This window comes from Macrobrachium nipponense, chromosome 3 (genome assembly GCF_015104395.2).
Source record: "Macrobrachium nipponense isolate FS-2020 chromosome 3, ASM1510439v2, whole genome shotgun sequence".
Taxonomy (NCBI): domain Eukaryota; kingdom Metazoa; phylum Arthropoda; class Malacostraca; order Decapoda; family Palaemonidae; genus Macrobrachium; species Macrobrachium nipponense.
Genome location: NC_087202.1, coordinates 31,668,444 through 31,688,120, shown reverse-complemented (window position 1 = coordinate 31,688,120; position 19,677 = coordinate 31,668,444). Strand labels below are relative to the sequence as shown.

Below are 19,677 nucleotides of genomic sequence, written 5' to 3'. Positions count from 1 at the left end.
CCTGACTATATTCCTAATTAACATCTTACCCTAATATTGGTTAAGGCTGCTTAAGCTGTGTTTTACAGTAAAAAAGGTTAAATGTGGAAAACATTCAGCTATCTGGAACCCAGCTGATCTCAATGGTTTCACAACTAGGATGTCTCACTATGATCAGAAGCAAGACCAGAACATAAACACAAAAATGTTTATCAAATTATCATAATATAAAACACTAAAATCTTATGAAATATATAAGCTGGTAATAAAGTTCCTATCCACACTGTCAAACAATTCACAAGAAACTTACTTGTGCTACCTGAGAGTAAGGCAGAAGAACATCAGCAGCAAAATTCCACACAGGATTATCCATTTCGTTGCACACATTGGTCTGGACAGTAAGGGAACCTAAATTTGTTCTAACATAGCAATTTGGTGGTCTTGCAATACGATCTTGGCCTTCAACCCATGGTAAATTCCTTCCTTTGATAACCTCAAGATGTACACGGCAAAAGTCACCTTCGCTAAGCTCCATAGCAGCACTTCGACTTATTGCACCATTACTAATTAGATCTGAGTGAAAATCTGGAACTGTCTGAATACAAGGAGATTCTCCTCCACTTTCAACTGGTTTATTATTTGGGTTTTCTTGTCCATTAATACCTGTAAGAAATGATCCATAGCAAGGATAAACACCACTATCAGAACCTTTGGTTTCAAGAGGAATGCTTCGAATGTCTCCAACAAACTTGACTTGTCTATAATCAACAGAATGCTGCCACTCATTTGGACGTGGGCTTCTTGGACTTACATGAGTAGGAATATATATAGAATTGAACCTTGGATGTACAGCAGAATCACCTGCAGACACTGGTCTAGGCACTGGGCAAAGATAAAAAGACTCTTCTTTGTCTCTTGTAAGAACTCCATCTAACTCAACAGATGAGAAAGAGTCATGCATGCTTGCATAAGAGAAAGCTTCATTAGACTTCTTTCTTCTTGATAAATCAAGGCTACTGTGCATAACTGATGACACAGTGGAGTCTCTTTCTGAATCTACTTTGGGTGGAACCACTTTATGGATAAATTTATGACTTCCTGTTGGCATTGTGGGTTGATTGACTGCTAAAGCTAATTTGGCAGTAAAACAAAGATGGGCTAAAGGTTGATTAACACTGCTCTCTTCTTTCTTTTTACCCTTCTTGCCATGTTTCCTTGTTAGGGAATCATCATCATCTTTGATTGGTTCAGATCTGAATAAAGGCACTCTGACTTCAGACCCATTTAGTTGCCAAATATCTGTCAAACTAACACCAGCACTTCCTACTTCCTCACTATTTCTTTCTCCAAGACGGCGACAGAAGCACCTGAGGATTAAACAATTTACAATATCACAGTCAAGACTGTTATTTCTAAAAATAACATCAATACTTTGTACAGTATTATACAAACCAGTACGTTAAATGTACAGTATGAGTTGCTAAAGGCAGAGTAAGTAAACCATATGCAATAGACATACAATATGTTCTACTACTACTTTGACTCCATCAAACAATACTGCTCATAATGTTCATACAACTGCATCTTACTTTGAGGTAAGATGCAGTTCTGATATGAAATAATATTAAAGCAATATAGTATCCGTAACTACTAGTGAGAATATACTCCCTGAAATATGTTCAAGCTTCTTCCAACATCAAACAATGCTAGTTTAGTGAATGGGAGGTGAACCTTCCAGTTAGTACACAACTGTACAATAAGAAACAATATCAGGGGTGACAAAGTATTTGCTAAAACATACTGGAAAAAACAAAAGGTGAAAACCTCTGCTGTTAATGCAAAAAAAGAAAAGAAAAGAAAAAACTATGTGGTGAAATCTGTAAGTTATTGCCAATGTATATGAAAAAGGGGGGTTGGGATGAGGAACTCTGGTGTGAGATGAAAAACTGAAAGTTAAAAACAAAGAAAAATAGCAACCTCTAGGATGGTCCAAACAACACTGAGTTAAGGCCATTGCAAAGGGAAAAAAAATCAACCTCTGGGGAGTGTAAATGCCAAAAATTAAAGCCATTGTAAAAAAAAAGAGTAACCTTGTCACATAAAAATATGACAAATTTTTTAATCAATTTGTATTCTTCTTGAAAAAAAAAGACAAAACAGCACAATACGGTACAATATACATCTTTTTACCAAAATTAATTTTTAAGAACATACCCATCACACCATAACTGCCTTCAGGTGCTTTGGCTTCTTTCCAGACACACTAATGGGAGAAAAATCCAGCTCAATGTCCAGACATTTAGTCCCCGGAATTACTTTGTAGACAGAAAATGGTTACATCAAGTGTTGTCTGACCAGTCTGCAAGCTATGTGAAGTTGGCAGGAATCTCAATAAACCACATAATTTAATGGGTTTGTATAAAAAAATTACCATTTTATGAATGATTCAGATACTGACTCCATGGACATGGAACCAGAGAACCAATGAATGACTCAATCTGTGAGTGCAGCAGTTTTGGACTAACAAGGGGTCATGAGATGAACTGGTGTCTTGTTAGTAATACTATGGTTTTACTGCAAAAGGACTAAATCACAGCACTTATATTCCTCATTTGCAGTGTAGCAGCAAGTACCATAGCTGACCTCATTACATGACAAGTCATTACAATTAAGAAGAGTGATCAGTCTAAAATAAGCTCTCCTTTTAAAAGGGATAACAGACTTCCCCACACTATATGAGAGCCATTTGAGAATAATTCAAGTGATTTATGAACGAGGCCTCAAAGTTAACCATTCAAAAGGGTATTCAAAGACCTCCATGAAGCAAAACTGATGAGAGGTGAGTATTTCAATATTTCCTTTAAAGGCCAGAGGTATTGATATATGGTGTGTGTTAGGGAGTAGGGAGTGTTATAAGCTTTTCAAGATGACCTGACATACCCATACAGTAACCTCTCAATTAATGTGAGGGTTAAGTTCCTGGAGAGCTCACATTAATTAAAAACGTGTTATTTAAGCATATTTTCCCATATGAAATAATAGGACTTGGGGAACTCTGCTTTTTTACTAAGTACAACCAAATTGGATAACAGCAACATCCACTTGGCTTGTATTTTGTACATAAGATAATAAACAATTACAGTAGTTATGTTATAAACGGCATTATGTAGAATAGCACTGATATATTTTTATGTAATAACTTTATTTGCTATAGATCAAAGAACAGCAAGGAAATATGCTGTTAAATTTAAACCAAGTTGTAGCTGAGGCTGAGAAAACTGTTCAAGCTGCTAATGACTGTTATTGTGCATTGGCAACAAGAATAAAACTCCAGTAAAGTTATGCTATTAAATGCAACTACAGATAAAATTGAGAGAATATAATTTTAATTAAAATAACTGGGCTTGAAACAACAAAATTTTACGGTTGTTTTAGCGCAAATAAAAGATAAATAACATAACAATGAAATCAAGTAAAAATAGCAAACGGAATCATGTCCTTTTTTTTTTTTTTTTTTTTTTTTTTTTTTTTTTTTTTTTTTTTTTTTTTTTTTTTTTTTTACCCAATAAACATGCTCCCAACGCAATCTGTTAACGAAAAAAAAAATCTAGTTCACAACGAGACTTATTCAAGCCATATTTTGACTTAAAAATTAGTTGTACAATGAAAAATGACCTTGACTCACATAAGTAAATTATCCAGATATTTGTTTATGCTAACTAGAAGCAAGAAAATTCGCAAAGAACTGAGTTAAATACGGCGAAATAAACTTGGATTTGCCATCAGCTGATTTCCAAACCAAAACATTGACTGCTATGTTATTATTTTATAACAATAATATGAGAATACATTCAATATTATTGGATACAGTGAAGTAATGTATAACTTTTTAAAAGATTCATGGAAAAGATGCATATTATTCATTACGTGTAATTATATGTAGCCATCAGCAGCCTGACAATTATGCCGATGTCGGAACGAAGCTGATTCTCATTTCGTGTCGATTTTTTTTTACTTTATTAATAAATAAACAAAGTTTTTCGCTTTATTAATAAATGCATACGGCCGCCGTCTACAGCGCTGATGATTTGAAAACAATGCAGAGGGGCCAATTTGCGTTAAATTGAAATTTTCTTGTTTTTTAAACTTTTAAATATTTTCTAGCTCATGTTACATCAAAAACGCGTTAACTGAGAGGTGACTGTAATGAATTAATTTTTTTAGAGAGTTGACTTATACTCATGCTGTGGATAAAAACAATCAGTTTACCCCTTTCAGAGTTTTTGTCTTGTTATATATCATGACTGCTCCTACATGGCAAACAGGAATATCTTCATTGTCCTCAATCTGAAAAGACAAGGATTAAATATTGAGGTTCAAGGGAAATTGCCTGTATCTCCATCATAAGGCCAATCACAAAGGACAAGCAAATATACTTCTCGAGTTCTTTATGTGGAGAATTTCACTAGACAGGTTACAACTCACTGAAACTAATTTATCTAAAATGGTATCTTCACGGTAAGATCCCTTAGAGCAACAGTTCAACAGCAAGATTTGGTCACAAAATAGGAACTGTACAGTCCTGGTAAGGTTTCCTTTTCAAAAGACTGGAACATGCATCAAAGCTCTCGCAGGAATAGCCCTGATCTTGAATACCTCAAAGAGAGCAGAGCTGTATTATTTGATGACAGCCTGGCATGGAAAGTTTCTAAAAGAGGGACTGACAGAGTAAAATTGGAGAAAATAATTTTTGTCTAAAGGGTTTGATTAACCCTTAATCGCTGAGCCAGTATTTCAGAAAGTGTCTCCCGTATGTAGGCGGCGTTCGCGAGGGAGCGCCGAAGCAGAAAAAAAGTTTTTTTCAAAAAGTCACAGCACGCTTAATTTTCAAGATTAAGAGTTCATTTTTGGCTCCACTGTTTGTCATTGCCTGAAGTTTACCATGCAACCATCAGAAATGAAAAAAAATATCATTATCATATATAAATATTGGAATATATGACAGCACGAAAAAAAAATTTCATATATAATTGTATACAAATCGCGATGTGAGCAAAACGGTTAAAGCTAATGAGTTAATTATTTTTTCGTTGTATTGTACACTAAATTGCAATGATTTTGGTATATAACAAATTGTAAAACAATCAACGCAACACAGAGAAAATATTATCATAATATGATGCATGAATTCATTACGTGCTGACGTAAAAAAAAAAAAGTTTTCAAAATTTCACCATAAATCGAAATATTGTGCTACAGACTTCCCATTTGTTGCAAAATGAAGGTAATTGATTGAATATTACGAGAATGTAAGTGTTGTAGCTTACAATTGCAGTTTTCGACCAATTCGGTCGAATTTTTTCTATTTATCGTTATTTATATGAAAATATTTCAAAACTAATAAAAGCTACAACCATGGGTTGTTTTTTGTTGAAATCTACATGAAATTGCGCACATTTTCATTTATAAAACTTTATTTAACGGCTAATATAAAAAGGTGCAAATATTACAACAATCAGTTGAAAAAATTTATAATTTTTTCGGAAGAGTTACCACGCAGACGCAAGGAAAAAGTTTTTTTTTCCTAAATTCACCATAAATCGAATTATTGTGCTAGAGACTTCCAATTTGTTGCAAAATAAAGCTAAATGATTGAATATTAATAGAATGTAATAGTTTTAGCTTACAATTGCGTTTTTGGACCATTTCGGTCGAGTCAAATTTGACTGAAGGTTGAAATTTTGGCACTTATCGTCACTTATATGAAAATATTTCAAAAGTGATAAAAGCTACAACCATGGGTTGTTATTAGTTGTATTCTACATGAAATTGCACATATTTTCATATATAAAACTTTATGTAGCAGCTAATATAAAACGGTGCAAACATTACGACTTTCGGACAAAAAAAATTCTGATTTTTTCGGAAGCTACTGCGCGGACGTAAGGAAAGTTTTTTTCATAAATTCACCATAAATCGAAATATTGTGTTAGAGACTTCCAATTTGTTGCAAAATAAAGGTAAATGATTGATTATTACCAGAATGTAATAGTTCTAGCTTAAAATTGCGTTTTATGACCATTTCGGTACAGTCAAAGTTGACTGAAGGTTGAAATTTTGGCACTTATTGTTATTTATATGAAAATATTTCAAAACTGATAAAAGCTACAACCATGAGTTGTTTTTAGTTGTATTCTACATGAAATTGCACACATTTTCATATATAAAACTCTATGTAACGGCTAATATAAAATGGTGCAAAAATTATGTCAAAATGACGAAATAATTTTAGAGATGTGTTGCTGATGCTTTTTAGTGCGAGAAGAAAGAAATACGCGCTTGCACGCCTGGGTATCGATTGTAAACAAAACAACAACTTGATCCGTGAACTCCCAGCATCCCTCAAGGTGCGTGATACTAAAGTTTTCACCAAGTAGGCATATAACTATTTTTCCGCAAATCTTTAGAAAAACTTTTTTGCGTCGACGTTTCATACGTCAATTCGGCACCCAACAGACAATTTTCGTTGACATTTAATATGTCCAATCGGCGTTTAAGGGTTAAATCAAAACTGAAATTGTCTTGATCTCGAGATGCACAACTAAACAAAGAAAGTGCAAATTCTAATTCTTCCATTGTAAAATATTTACAGGCGGGGGTTAATAGGGCGCCAATAAACGAAAACTGCCATTAACCATTAAGTGCCGAGCGGGTATTTCCGAAAGTGTCTCCCGTATGTCGGCCGCGTTCGCGAGTGAGCGTTCATTTTTGGCTCCATTTTTCTTATTGCCTGAAGTTTAGCATGCAACCATCAGAAATGAAAAAATATTATATAAATATTGGAATATATGACAGCGCGAAAAAAATTTCATATATAATTGTATACAAATCGCGCTGTGAGCAAAACGGTTAAAGCTAATGAGTTAATTATTTTTGTTGTTGTACTGTACACTAAATTGCGATGATTTTGGTATATAAACCAATGGAAAACGATCAAAGCAACACAGAGAAAATATTATCACAAAATTATGCATGAATTCGTAATGCGCGGACATAAAAAAATGTTTTTTTTTTTTAATTCACCATAAATCGAAATATTGTGCTAGAGACTTCCCGTTTGTTGCAAAATGAAGGTAATTGATTGAATATTACTAGACTGTAAGTGTTGTAGCTTACAACTGCAGTTTTCTACCATTTCAGTCGAGTTAAATTTGACCGAAGGTCGAATTTTTTCTATTTATCGTTATTTATATGAAAATATTTCAAAACTGATAAACGCTAAAAACTTCAATTATTTTTGGTTGTATATTCTACATGAAATTGCGCACATTTTCATATATAAAACTTTATGTAACAGCTAATATAAAATGGTGTAAACATTACGACAATCTGATGAAAAAATTTATAATTTTTTCGGAAGAGTTACCGCGCGGACGTAAGGAAAAAGTTTTTTTTTTTCATATATTCACCATAAATCAAAATTTTGTGCTAGATAAATAAAGGTAAATGTTTGAATATTACTAGAATGTAATAGTTTTAGCTTAGAATTGCCTTTTTTCACCATTTCGGTCGAGTCAAATTTGACCGAAGGTTGAAATTTTGGCATATCGTTACTTATATGAAAATATTTCAAAACTGACAAAAGCTACAACCATGGGTTGTTTTTAGTTGTATTCTACATGAAATTGCGCACATTTTCATATGTAAAACTTTATGTAACGGCTAATATAAAATTGTGCAAACATTACGACAATCGGATGAAAAAATTTCAGATTTTTTCGGAAGAGTTACAGCGCGGACATAAGGAAGTTTTTTTTTCATAAATTCACCATAAATCGAAATATTCTGCTAGACTTCCAATTTTGTGCAAATTAAAGGTAAATAATTGAATATTACTAGAATGTAAGAGTTTTAGCTTACAATTGCAGTTTTCGACATTTCGGTAGAGTCAAAGTTGACCAAAGGTTGAAATTTTGGCACTTATCGTTATTTATATGAAAATATTTCAAAACTGATAAAATCTACAAGCACAGGTTGTTTATTGTTGTATTCTACGTGAAATTGCGCACATTTCTATATAAAAAACTTTATATAATGGCTAATATAAAACGGTGCAAACGTTACGACATTCGGACAAAAAAATTTCTGATTTTTTCGGAAGTTACCGCACGGACGTAAGGAAAAAGTTTTTTTTTTCATATATTCACCATAAATCAAAATTTTGTGCTAGAGACTTCCAAGTTGTTGTAAAATGAAGGTAAATGATTGAAATATTACTAGAATATAAGAGTTTTAGCTTACAATTGCGTTTTTCGACCATTTCGGTAGAGTCAAAGTTGACCGAAGGTTGAAATTTTTGCTCTTATCGATATTTATATGAAAATATTTCAGAACTGATAAACACTACAACCATGGGTTGTTTTTAGTTGTATTCTACATGAAATTGCACACATTTCATATATAAAACTCTATGTAACGTCTAATATAAAATGGTGCAAAAATTATGTCAAAGTGACGAAATAATTTCAGAGATGTGTCGCTGATGCTTTTTAGTGAGAGAAGAAAGAAATTCGTGCTTGCGCGCCTGGGTAAAGATTGTAAACAAAACAACAGCTTGATCCGTGAACTCCCAGTATTCCTCAAGGTACTTGATTCAAAAGTTTTTGCCAAGTAGGCCTATTATTATTTTTCCACGAATTTTTAGAAAAACTTTTTTGCATCGACGTTTCATACGTCAATTCGGCACCCAACAGACAATTTTTGTCGACGTTTAATACATCCAATCAGCATTTAAGGGTTAACTGAAATGGTGATTTATACAGCTTACGGCACTGATAACCGGTTAATGGTGCCAATAACCAGTTAATGGTGCCAATAACCGGTTAATGGTGTCTGTTAAGTATGATGTCAACACCTTAGGGCGCAGATAACCGGAACATAGTGTGTTATGATGCCATAAACTTGGGAAGCGCCATAAAACCGGATAGCCATTAACCCTTAAACGCCGAAGAGGTATTTTAAAAATCGTCTCCCGTATGCTGGCGGCGTTCGCGAGTGAGCGCCGAAGCGGAAAAAATGTTTTTTTTCAAAAAATCACAGCACGCTTAGTTTTCAAGATTAACCCTTAAACGCTGAAGCGGTAAAAAAAAAATGTCTCCCGTGTGCCGGAGACGTTTCAGAGTGAGCGCGAAGCGGAAAAAATATTTTTTTTAAAAAAAATCACAGCGCGCTTAGTTTTCAAGATTAAGAGTTCATTTTTGGCTCCTTTTTTTTCATTGCCTGAAGTTTAGTATGCAACCATCAGAAATGAAAAAAAATTATCATTATCATATATAAATAATGCGATATATGATAGCGCAAAAACGAAATTTCATATATAATTGTATTCAAATCGCGCTGTGCGCAACACGGTTAAAGGTAACAAGTTACTTTTATTTTCGTTGTAATGTACACTAAATTGCGATCATTTTGGTATATAACACATTGTAAAACGATAAAAGCAACACAGAGAAAATATTATCACAAAATAATGCATGAATTCGTAACGCGCGGACGTAAACAAATATTTTTTTCAAAAATTCACCATAAATCTAAATATTGTCCTAGAGACTTCCAATTTCTTTCAAAATTTAGACAAATGATTGAATATTACTATACTGTAAGAATATTAGCTTACAAATGCAGTTTTCGACTATATCTGACGAGTTAAAGTTGACCGAATGTCGAATTTTTTTTTATATATATATTATTTCTATATGCAATTATTTCGGAAATAAGAAAAGCTACAACTTTCAAATATTTTTCGTTTTATTTTACATGAAATTGCGCACATTTTCATATATAAAACTCTATGAAATGCCTAACATGAAACGGAGCAAATATTCCGAGAATGGGACTTACGCATTTCGGAGATTTGTGGCGGAGAATCCGCACGCGGAGGGAAGGAAAGTAAATTCACCATAAATTTAAATATTGTGCTAGAGACTTCGAATTTGTTTCACGATGAAGATAAATGACTGAATATTACTAGACTGTAAGAGTTTTATCTTACAATTGCGTTTTTCGACCATATCGGTAGAGTCAAATTTGACCGAACGTGGTTTTTTTTCTATTTATCGTGATTTATATGCAAATATTTCAAAAATGAGAAAAGCTACAACCTTCAACTATTTTTTGTTGTATTATACATGAAATTGCGCACATTTTCACATATAAAACTTTATGTAACGGCTGATTTAAAATGGTGCAAACATTACCACAATCGCACGTATGATTTTTTCGGAAGAGTTACCGTGCGGACGTAAAGAAAATGTTATTTTTTTCATAAATTCACCATAAATCGAAATATTGTGCTAGAGACTTCCAATTTGTTGCAAAATGAAGATAAATGCTTGAATATTGCTAGACTATAAGCGTTTTAGCTTACAATTGCGTTTTCGACCATTTCGGTAGAGTCAAAGTTGACCGAAGGTTGAAAATTTGTCACATCATTTTTTATATGAAAATATTTCAAAATTGATAAAAGCTACAACCATGGGTTGTTTTTAGTTGTATTGTGCATGAAATTGCGCACATTTTCATATATAAAACTTTATGTAACAGCTAATTTAAAATGGTGCAAACATTACCACAATCGCATGTATGATTTTTTTCGGAAGAGTTACCGCGCGGACGTAAGGAAAAAGTTTTTGCATAAATTCACCATAAATCGAAATATTGTGCTAGAGACTTCCAATTAGTTGAAAAATTAAGGTAAATGATTGAATATTACTAAAATATAAGAGTTTTAGCTTACAATTGCGTTTTTCGACCATTTCGGTAGTCAAAGTTGACCGAAGGTTGAAATTTTGTCACTTATCGTTATTTATATGAAAATATCTCAAAACCGATAAAAGCTACAATCATGAGTATTTTTTAGTTGTATCCTACATAAAAATGCACACATTTTCATATATAATACTTCATGTAACGGCTAATTTAAAATGGTAAAAAAATTATGTCAAAGTGACGAAATAATTTCAGAGATGTGTCGCAGATACTTTTTAGTGCGGCAAGAAAGAAATTCGCGCTTGCGCGCCTGCGTAACGATTGTAAACAAAACAACACCTTGATCCGTGAACTCCCAGCATCCCCCAAGGCGCGTGATTCAAGAGTTTTCGGCTGGTAGGCCTAAAAGTATTTTTCTGCAAATTTTAAAAAAAACTTTTGTATGTCGACGTAAAATACGTCCAGTCAGCACCCGAGAGACAAAAAATGTCGACGTAAAATACGTCCAGTCGGCGTTTAGAGTCCAATTTGACCGAAGGTTGAAATTTTGCCACATCGTTATTTATATGAAAATACTTCAAAACTGATAAAAGCTACAACCATGAGTTGTTTTTTGTTGTATTCTACATAAAATTGCGCACATTTTCATATATAAAAATTTATGTAACGGCTAATATAAAATGGTGCAAAAATTATGTCAAAGTGACGAAATAATTTCTGAGATGTGTCGCTGATAATTTTTAGTGTGAGAAGAAAGAAATTCGGGCTTGCGCGCCTGGGTAACGATTGTAAACAAAACAACGCTCCCATGAGCTCCCAGCATCCCCCAAGGCGCGTGATTCAAAAGTTTTCGCCTAGTAGGCCTATAACTATTTTTCCGCGAATTAAAAAAAAAAAACTTTTTTTATATCCATGTACCCTATGTCCAATCGGCACCCAATAGACAATTTAAATCGACGTTTAATACGTCCAATCGGCGTTAAAGGGTTAACCTAGTCTGGCAATAACCAGGGGCTGCCTGTACATTTATCATAATAATAACATTCTACAGCTTCAAAATTTATATCATCATGCTTATGTACTCATTTCTCAGAGGAATTCGTCAAAATTTTGTTTACAACTAATCAACTCTGGCTATTTCTAAATAAATCTGATATTGTAGATGGGTCATGGACTCGCCCCAATATGCTCTACTGCATGTCTTTTTGTCAGTTATAGGGGGGTCATTCCCAACAGTGCACCTAATGATGTCCACCGTATATTACTATAAGGTGTTTGCAGCTTCCTTTTGGCTCCTAGCTGCACCCACTTTTTAACCTTTTACTTTACCTCTATTCCCATTTCCTTCTTTAATCCTGCTATTACTTCTTAATGTAACTCTGGAGTTTCTCCCAATTCCACTTTTAGATCCTTGTACTTCATTTTCTTGATTTTCAGGATCTATTTACCTTGCTATCCAGTCACCACACTGTCTTATGCACTGAATGGACAAAAGTGTCCCACTGTATGGCTTGATACCAAAATTTTCATAAATCAAACCATTTAGTTTTGATAGTCTTTTGCTTGATCGATTATTTTTTCTACATTTTTTACAAATTCTTAAAATTGCAATGTTGTGACGCCAATCTGGCGGAAGATATATAACTCCCAAAGTGCAAAATACTCAATATTTGAAGGTTTTTTAATGAAAAAATGCAATAAAAACGCAGTTTACAGTTTTTAATACACCCAAAGCATTAAAACTACAGTTTTCTTAGGATTTTTGACGATATTCCGGCTTATGACGTGTCTCAAAACGGAACCCTTATTGTAAGCCAAGGACTGCCTGTAATTAGAAGTATCCCTTTAGTCTCTTGAAATATTTTTCAGTGAAATTTTTCTAATAAACAAGGTGCATTTTTTAGAGTCTGCTTTACTGGTATTACAGGCAGTCCCCAGTTATTGGCAGGGAGTTCTGAGAGCTTGATGATAAGCGAAAATCACTGATAACTGAAAATTGGCAATTTTCAGCTTATCAGTGCCTATAACTAAATTTTGGTGCCTCTGTTAGGTATGTATCGGCATCAGTACATACTCTATTATCAGTGCTGATAACAGGAAATCGGCGGATCTTGGTGCTAAACAAGCTCCATAAAACCAGATCGCTGATAACTGGGGACTGCCTGTAGGATGGAACCACTCTACTAGGCGTGAAAATTGAAATACTTAATTCAAGATCTATTTTTTAAATATTTTCCTCTCCAATATAATAGCTTACCCTTCCAAGTCAACAAAGGTAAGACAGCAAAATTTAAGATTCTCCATGTTTAATATAAGCACAAGTCTACATCCACCTACTCCCCCACCCTCCACAGGGGAACCTACAGGTACAAACACAGACTGGTAGGTATCCTTCTGTGTATACTTTAAAAGTGAAGAAGATGGGAGTATAATTATATAATGAAAAGGTAAATATTAAAATATATATATATAATTAAGTATTTACATTCTTGAAATGAAACTTGCCTCTTCATTACGTAACTGATTCCCACTTTAATAAGGGGTGGGCAAGGTAAACATCAATTATCTCTTTAAGAACCAGCCCTTACTATAGTCAAATGTAGTCAATAATGCTTACTTACCTTGAAAAATCCATAGGTTGTTACCACTGCTATAAAGGTGCTTGAGGCCTCTAGGAAGAAGCAACCTTAAACTGTATGTTGTAAGGTGGGGAAAGAGTCTTATGCCATAATTGCAGAGCAATGATGGATATACAGAAAGCTAAAAGTACCATAGCTATGAAGGTACTCTACTATACACACACTGCAGAACCAAAATTCTGCAACTGATAATCAAAATTCTCCCATTCATCCCCAGCACTACAATGATGCTTGCATGCAACGCAAGCCCTGACCAAGACCATGGGAGAGCAGGCTTCACCCAAGGTGACCTGCCCCAGGCAGCCAATCATAATTCAGCACCGATCAGGACCCCCCTATAAATAACGACCCGAGTGGCTTGTTTCTCCTGATCCTTTGCACCACCTCCAGAGGATGACCATCGAGCTGGTCGAAGCATGTCTTAAAAAGTCAGGTGCTGAGCAAAAGAGGAACTAATGCTGGAAACTAGCAGGTTTGTGTTGGAAGCCTGACCACTGGTGCCAAATGGACTGGTGAAGACTCAGCACGGATACTGGGTGCTCGGACATTAGGTACTCTCAGATACTGGGCGCTTGGACACTGGGTAACCTCAGACACTGGGCGCTCAGACACCTAAGAGCAAGATCTGCCTCTTCAACAGCCGCAATGCTACTTATCTACACTGGGATTCATATCACTAGAAGACAACGAATGCACATCCTTATGGATGCCTTTCCAATGGCTGTCTGTTGAGATCTGCGGACAGCAGACTCGACTGAGAGGTAAAATATCCTGGGGCTAAACCCCTATGGACTCCCATGGACCAACAGTATTCCTCTTCCCAGGTTTAGAGGAATCTTAGAAAGACTGGGTTTAGGCGAACTGATAGGGCCAGGTAGTCCTTTCTTTCACTACACATCCAGTGAGACACTTTTCTAATGGCTGTCTATCAATACCTGGGAATGGTACCACGCTCGACCAGGGGGAGCGACTGCCCATGTGTAACCACTCATCTCCCCTAGACTTCCAATACGCTTTCTCTTACATGCAGGGGTCTGACAGGGACCTTTGTCTAGGACCATCGGGGGATTAGTAGCCACCTCCTCCACTGCACTACATTTCACTATTAAAAAAGTTAACTTCTGGTAACCAAGACACACATCTGGCAAAGGTATGGAAAGAAAGCCTGGAAGCCAGGTGCAGGAGCAAGTGGCAAGAGGCTAAAAGGAGAGAATTGTGGTCACCCCTGTCGCCGAGCACATGAGAGAGGGCGATGCTAGTGCTCGAGATCAGAGCCAACAAGATCCATAGTAGCTTTGTAGCTTGAGCTGATTCTCAACTGTCAAGAACGTCTACTTGTAGCTGTCAACAAAACACCCAAATCTCTCCTTGCTACTTTCTGTTTTAACACTTTTCAGTTCTGCCAAGGAAAATGTGAAGGTTGTAAAAAAAACATTTATGTACCAGAGGCTTACAGGAAGCATATGTCCAGTAAACAAATCACTGCAAAATTGACAGGGCTGATGAAATGACAAACTACCCAGAATAATTTCCAATGCAAATAGCGGTGCCTTGTGCAAAGCCTAAAGCCGATAAACTAATCATAAATGGCCAAGTTATGGCCTAAAGAAAAGATAATACTGTAATAGACGTCATAACATCTGAAACTTACTTTATGGCTAAACTATTATCAGTGTCTCATCAGTAGCCTATGGTCATTTATCAATTCATGAATTGCAAAAGTTAATGCCTAATGAAAAGTCCTAACATACACCAATTACTTTATGATGGAATACCATAACATCCAAGAATTACTTTTAAGCAAAACTATTATTGACAGCCACTAGTACTTTACAGCCATAAAACAATTCATAAATTGCAAAGGTTATGGCATAATGAAAAGGCCTAATATAGACCAATTACTTTTACAATGGAGTGTCCTAACACTCCAAAATTACTTTTAAAACAAAATTATTATTGGTGTCTCGCTAGTAGTTTATAGCCAGACAACAATAAAAAAATTTCCTAAGTTATGGCCAAATGAAAAGGCATAATATACAACAATTTATTTACTTTTATAATGGAATGTTGTAACACCTGAGATTTACTTCTAAGGCAAAACTATCATTGTCGCCGCTGCTAGCCTAACTGGTAAACAAACCATTAATACAAATGGCATCATTTACCAGCAGCTCGGTGATGACTCTGAATCAACATAAAAAAAATAAAAAAAACTCATCCTGAAAAATTTTAGCTTGAAGGCTAAAGAAGCCTTCATCAGAATCCAGTAAAATAACCATAAAATAATGAATAAAGCTACTGCCAGACCAAGTGTTGCCACCACGGATGGCAGGAAACGAATAAGGACTGTCTACTAGGCCATTCCAATATTCTGTTAGTGGGATGGGCTGATCACCTACACAATTTATAATGATGCACTACCCGTAAAATCTTGAATCTTCTAAGCTGCTGCCATTTGAGTGGAAACTATAGCTACGTAATTACTTGCCAAGTTATACAAAAATGACAATTCTAAAGTAAAGTGTATTTTTCTAACTACTATACAGACCTGAGGTTCTTTACACTGGGAATTACTCTCGGCAAAGCTAGAAAACAGCCGTTAAACTCTTGAACAAGGTGGTTAGACGTTAACTACCATCTGGTAGTTATACAAAAATGACAATTCTAAAGTAAAGTGTATTTTTCTAACTACTATACAGACCTGAGGTTCTTTACACTGGGAATTACTCTCGGCAAAGCTAGAAAACAGCCGTTAAACTCTTGAACAAGGTGGTTAGACGTTAACTACCATCTGGTCGGCGGGAATTTCCGCCTGCCAGGATGTAAACATTCCAGTTTGCCTTGTGGCCCAGGTTTCGGATTAAGGGGTGGCATGAGGGCATTACTGCAATGCAAAGGACCTCGGGTTTGTATGTTTAGGAAAAATACAATTAACTTAAAAAAATTGTTTATTAGTTCTTACACAATACAGGCAGTCCCCGGTTATCAGCGGCCTCAGTGATCGATGATCCGGTTTTATGAAGCTTGTCTAGTGACGAAAATTGGCGATTTGAAAATTGGCGTTTTTTTGGTGGCAAAATTGTGCTAATTTCCAGTTAGCGGTGCCAATACATACCTAACAGAGGTGCCATTCACTGGTTATCAGCGCCAATAAGCTACGAAAATTGCAGATTTTTGCTTATCAAGCCATTAGAACAAAAACTCCCCCATGATAGCTGGGGACTGCCTGTATACATTAGAAAGACTCAATGGTTGGAGGGTGGAATCTGAGCAAGTCTCCTGGTCAGAAGAGCAAATAAGAGTACCCAGCCTCTGATATATTGATCAGAGTGTACATATAGGAAAAGCGAGATCAAATGTCAGACCTCTGGACATTTTCAAATGAGTGAGGAATTGCAACTCATAAAAAAAGGCTGGGAAGAATAATAATAGTTGGAGGCAGTAAGGCAAAGACCCAAAAAGGGTTTGTCTCAAGAACACATGAGAAGAGATGGAATGAAAGTTTGAAGGAAGCTGGCCAAGACTCAGAAGAAAGCAGGTAAATTCTCCTAAAGGAAACCTACTACTACTGGGTCTCAGCTACGTCTTTACCAAGTCCAGAGACTTGACAGACAACCCTTCATCCTATCTCCTTCCTTCTGACCTCTTTCTGATTGGAAAGAAGGTTGAAAGAGACTCACATATGTGCACTTTCTCAGATGAGAGAGAAGGCTGGGTGTTTCTGTCACCATCCTTCAAAGCCTAAGACTTCTTAGGGGCCAAGGAAGAGCATTGGGCCAAGCAGATAAAAAGACCCAAGAGTCTTGGACATTGCCCGCAGAAGGGAGGTGCCCTCGCACGTTCCTTGACTTCCATAGTATCCAACACTCTGAAAGGAAGAGGCACAACCAAACAAAGGTCAGTTCCTAGGGGTCAAAACAACTTCAGGACTTGCAAAACTGGATATCCGGATTAGGACAATGTCCTTTTTCTTAGAACCTGAATTGCTAACAAGTTGCTGTCTGGGTAGGGAAAAAACACCCTGCCCGCCAACCCAACTGGTCTCCAGAAGGCAGGGTCCTCTTCAGGAATGATTGTATCTGAGGGGACAAAGCCTTAAAGGAGTGAAGAATCACAGATCTCACTGGAGACTGCATGGAGGGAAAATATAGCAGTGTCCTCTAGGCTCGCTTTCTCGTTTCATGGCAAGGAGAAACAGCATAAAACACAAGTCTGGGTGACAGACAGGCAGTCACCACAGGGCCCCTAACCCAAAAAAGAATCGTTCCTGTCGAGGCAGCAGAGGGGAAAAGAACTTGATTGGGTTCCTTGTCCAGAGAAAAGGTCAAAAACACCCCCCCACAAGCAAGGAATATGGCATCCCTTCGAAACTCCCTTGTCTCTCCTGGAATAGCAAGGGCCTTGAGCAGTGAAGATTATTCACAAGGGATGCCGTGGTCCTATCCCCAAGATTTTTGTGCTGATGAATTGGTGCAACAATCTCTTCTAAATGAAAATCTAAGGTGTTCATATCCTGTTTCCACTCCTTGAAGGGAAACCTTCCTCGAATACTTGGGTGTACAACTAGACAATCCGAGGATTGATCCTGAGATTTCAACACTTGTAGCCGAATTCCGAAAAGAGACAAACTAATTGGAATTCTCTGTCTGCCCTGCACCTCTCAGAACAACCAAGAGGGTCAAGCGAACAGGTATGGAGAAGGCATTCCCACCTATCCTGCTAAAAGAACCAGCAGGAGGGATAGACCATGAGCAGTCATCCACCTTTGATGACAGCAGTACAGAAGAGGGGGGGTCCTTATGCCATGACAAAGCACTGACCTGAGGAGAGTGGAAAGCACTCGATTCGGCTGATCTAAGCAGGTCAAGCTGAATCACACAAGCCAAGTAGATCATGTAAACACGATCTGGGACTAGGCAGAGAATGGGGTAAACCAGCTGAGCCGATCACGCAAAAGCAACCAGAGGCCTGGCATAGCAAGTAATTCGAGCCAAGACAAGCAAGCCGAGCCTAACTGAACTGATGGGGCGAATGCGACCAGGGGCCTGGCTTGGCGGGTAAGTCGCGCCATGACAAGAGAGCTGAGTTGAGCCAAGCCAATCGTGTGAATGCGATCGGCGGCTGGCTGAGCAATTCCTGTCTGCCAAGAACTATAACTTTCCTCCCTAAATGCTCTAGTCCCCTTCAAGGTCAGAGCCCCTAAGAAGAAAGCTTAAAAGGGGGATTCTGTGTCTGCTATCTTGGGGGTTCAGACCCTAAGGTCCAAGACACAAAGGATGGGACCTGACTATGAAGAGCCGGCAGGTGGTATTGAAACACCTGACATGTCTTGGCACCTAATCTTCTTCTGTGCCTAAAACTGACCAAAGGGTGAACCCTTTGACACTGGTTTGAAAAGCACTCAAGATTCTGCAGAATCCCTGGCATTTGAAAACTTGCCAATTGAGCGCTTGTGATTAAAAGGAGTCTAAGCTCCTGGCAAAACCCCTGAATCTCGTAAGAATGATCATTGGGAGTGGTTTCCTCTTGGCTTCCTAAGAAACTGAGAAGGGACAGACACAGCACCAGTCTTAGATGCAGACTTCCACAACTGGGACTGAGAGCGTGGGTTCAAGAGCTCACACCCTTGAGACTCCCTAACTGTGAGACCCCAGAGGAGAAAGCAAGTCGGCTCCTGTAATATGAGAGGGAAGAGCCAACGAGAGAACACTGCCTCCCCACAGAGAGGCAGTCCCTTAGAAGCCCAGTAGGAGTCTTCTGAAGGGAATCTTCCAGGTGCTCGGTCGAGACTGAGGTACCCAACCGGACCCTGGCTGAGCACTGCTGCAGTACTGGTAAGAACACACACATGCTGAGACACCTGCATGTCTTGGCTCTTTCTCTCACCCTGTGCCTGATCCATGACTGTGAGAGGTCTCTTCAGCATCAGTTCAGAATGCTCTAGACTGCAACTTGAGCACCTGGAGTGCTTCAGCTAGGTGTAGACCCAAACACAGCAGCAGTCTTAGAAGCGGACTTCTTAGAACTGGCAATGGGAGTGCAAACTGAAGTCTGCCTGCCTGACAGTTCCTGAAATGCAAGACCCCTGTGAGGTATGTGATTTGGTTCCCAAGACTGAAGGCCTGGAAGAGCCAACGAGAGAACCCACTTCCTCCTCGAAAGGAGGCAGCCCCTTAGAAGCCACATTAAGGGACTTCTTGGGGGAGGGGGGGAAGCAGCCTTATTCTTCCCCAAGCGATGAGCCTTGAAAAAAGAAGCAGAGAAGGTAGCAGAAGACGCAGACGAGGATATG

The 19,677-nt window shown here is 37.3% G+C and overlaps 1 protein-coding gene across 1 annotated transcript in view; it reads right to left on the bottom strand.

The window, feature by feature from the left end:
* LOC135221688 (uncharacterized) overlaps nt 1-19,677 on the bottom strand; it is a gene marked incomplete in the record, with an annotated part of 360,943 nt that overhangs the window by 63,025 nt on the left and 278,241 nt on the right. The window contains 1 exon segment of the mRNA XM_064259420.1: nt 290-1,346. Coding sequence (XP_064115490.1) covers nt 290-1,346 — 1,057 coding nt within the window.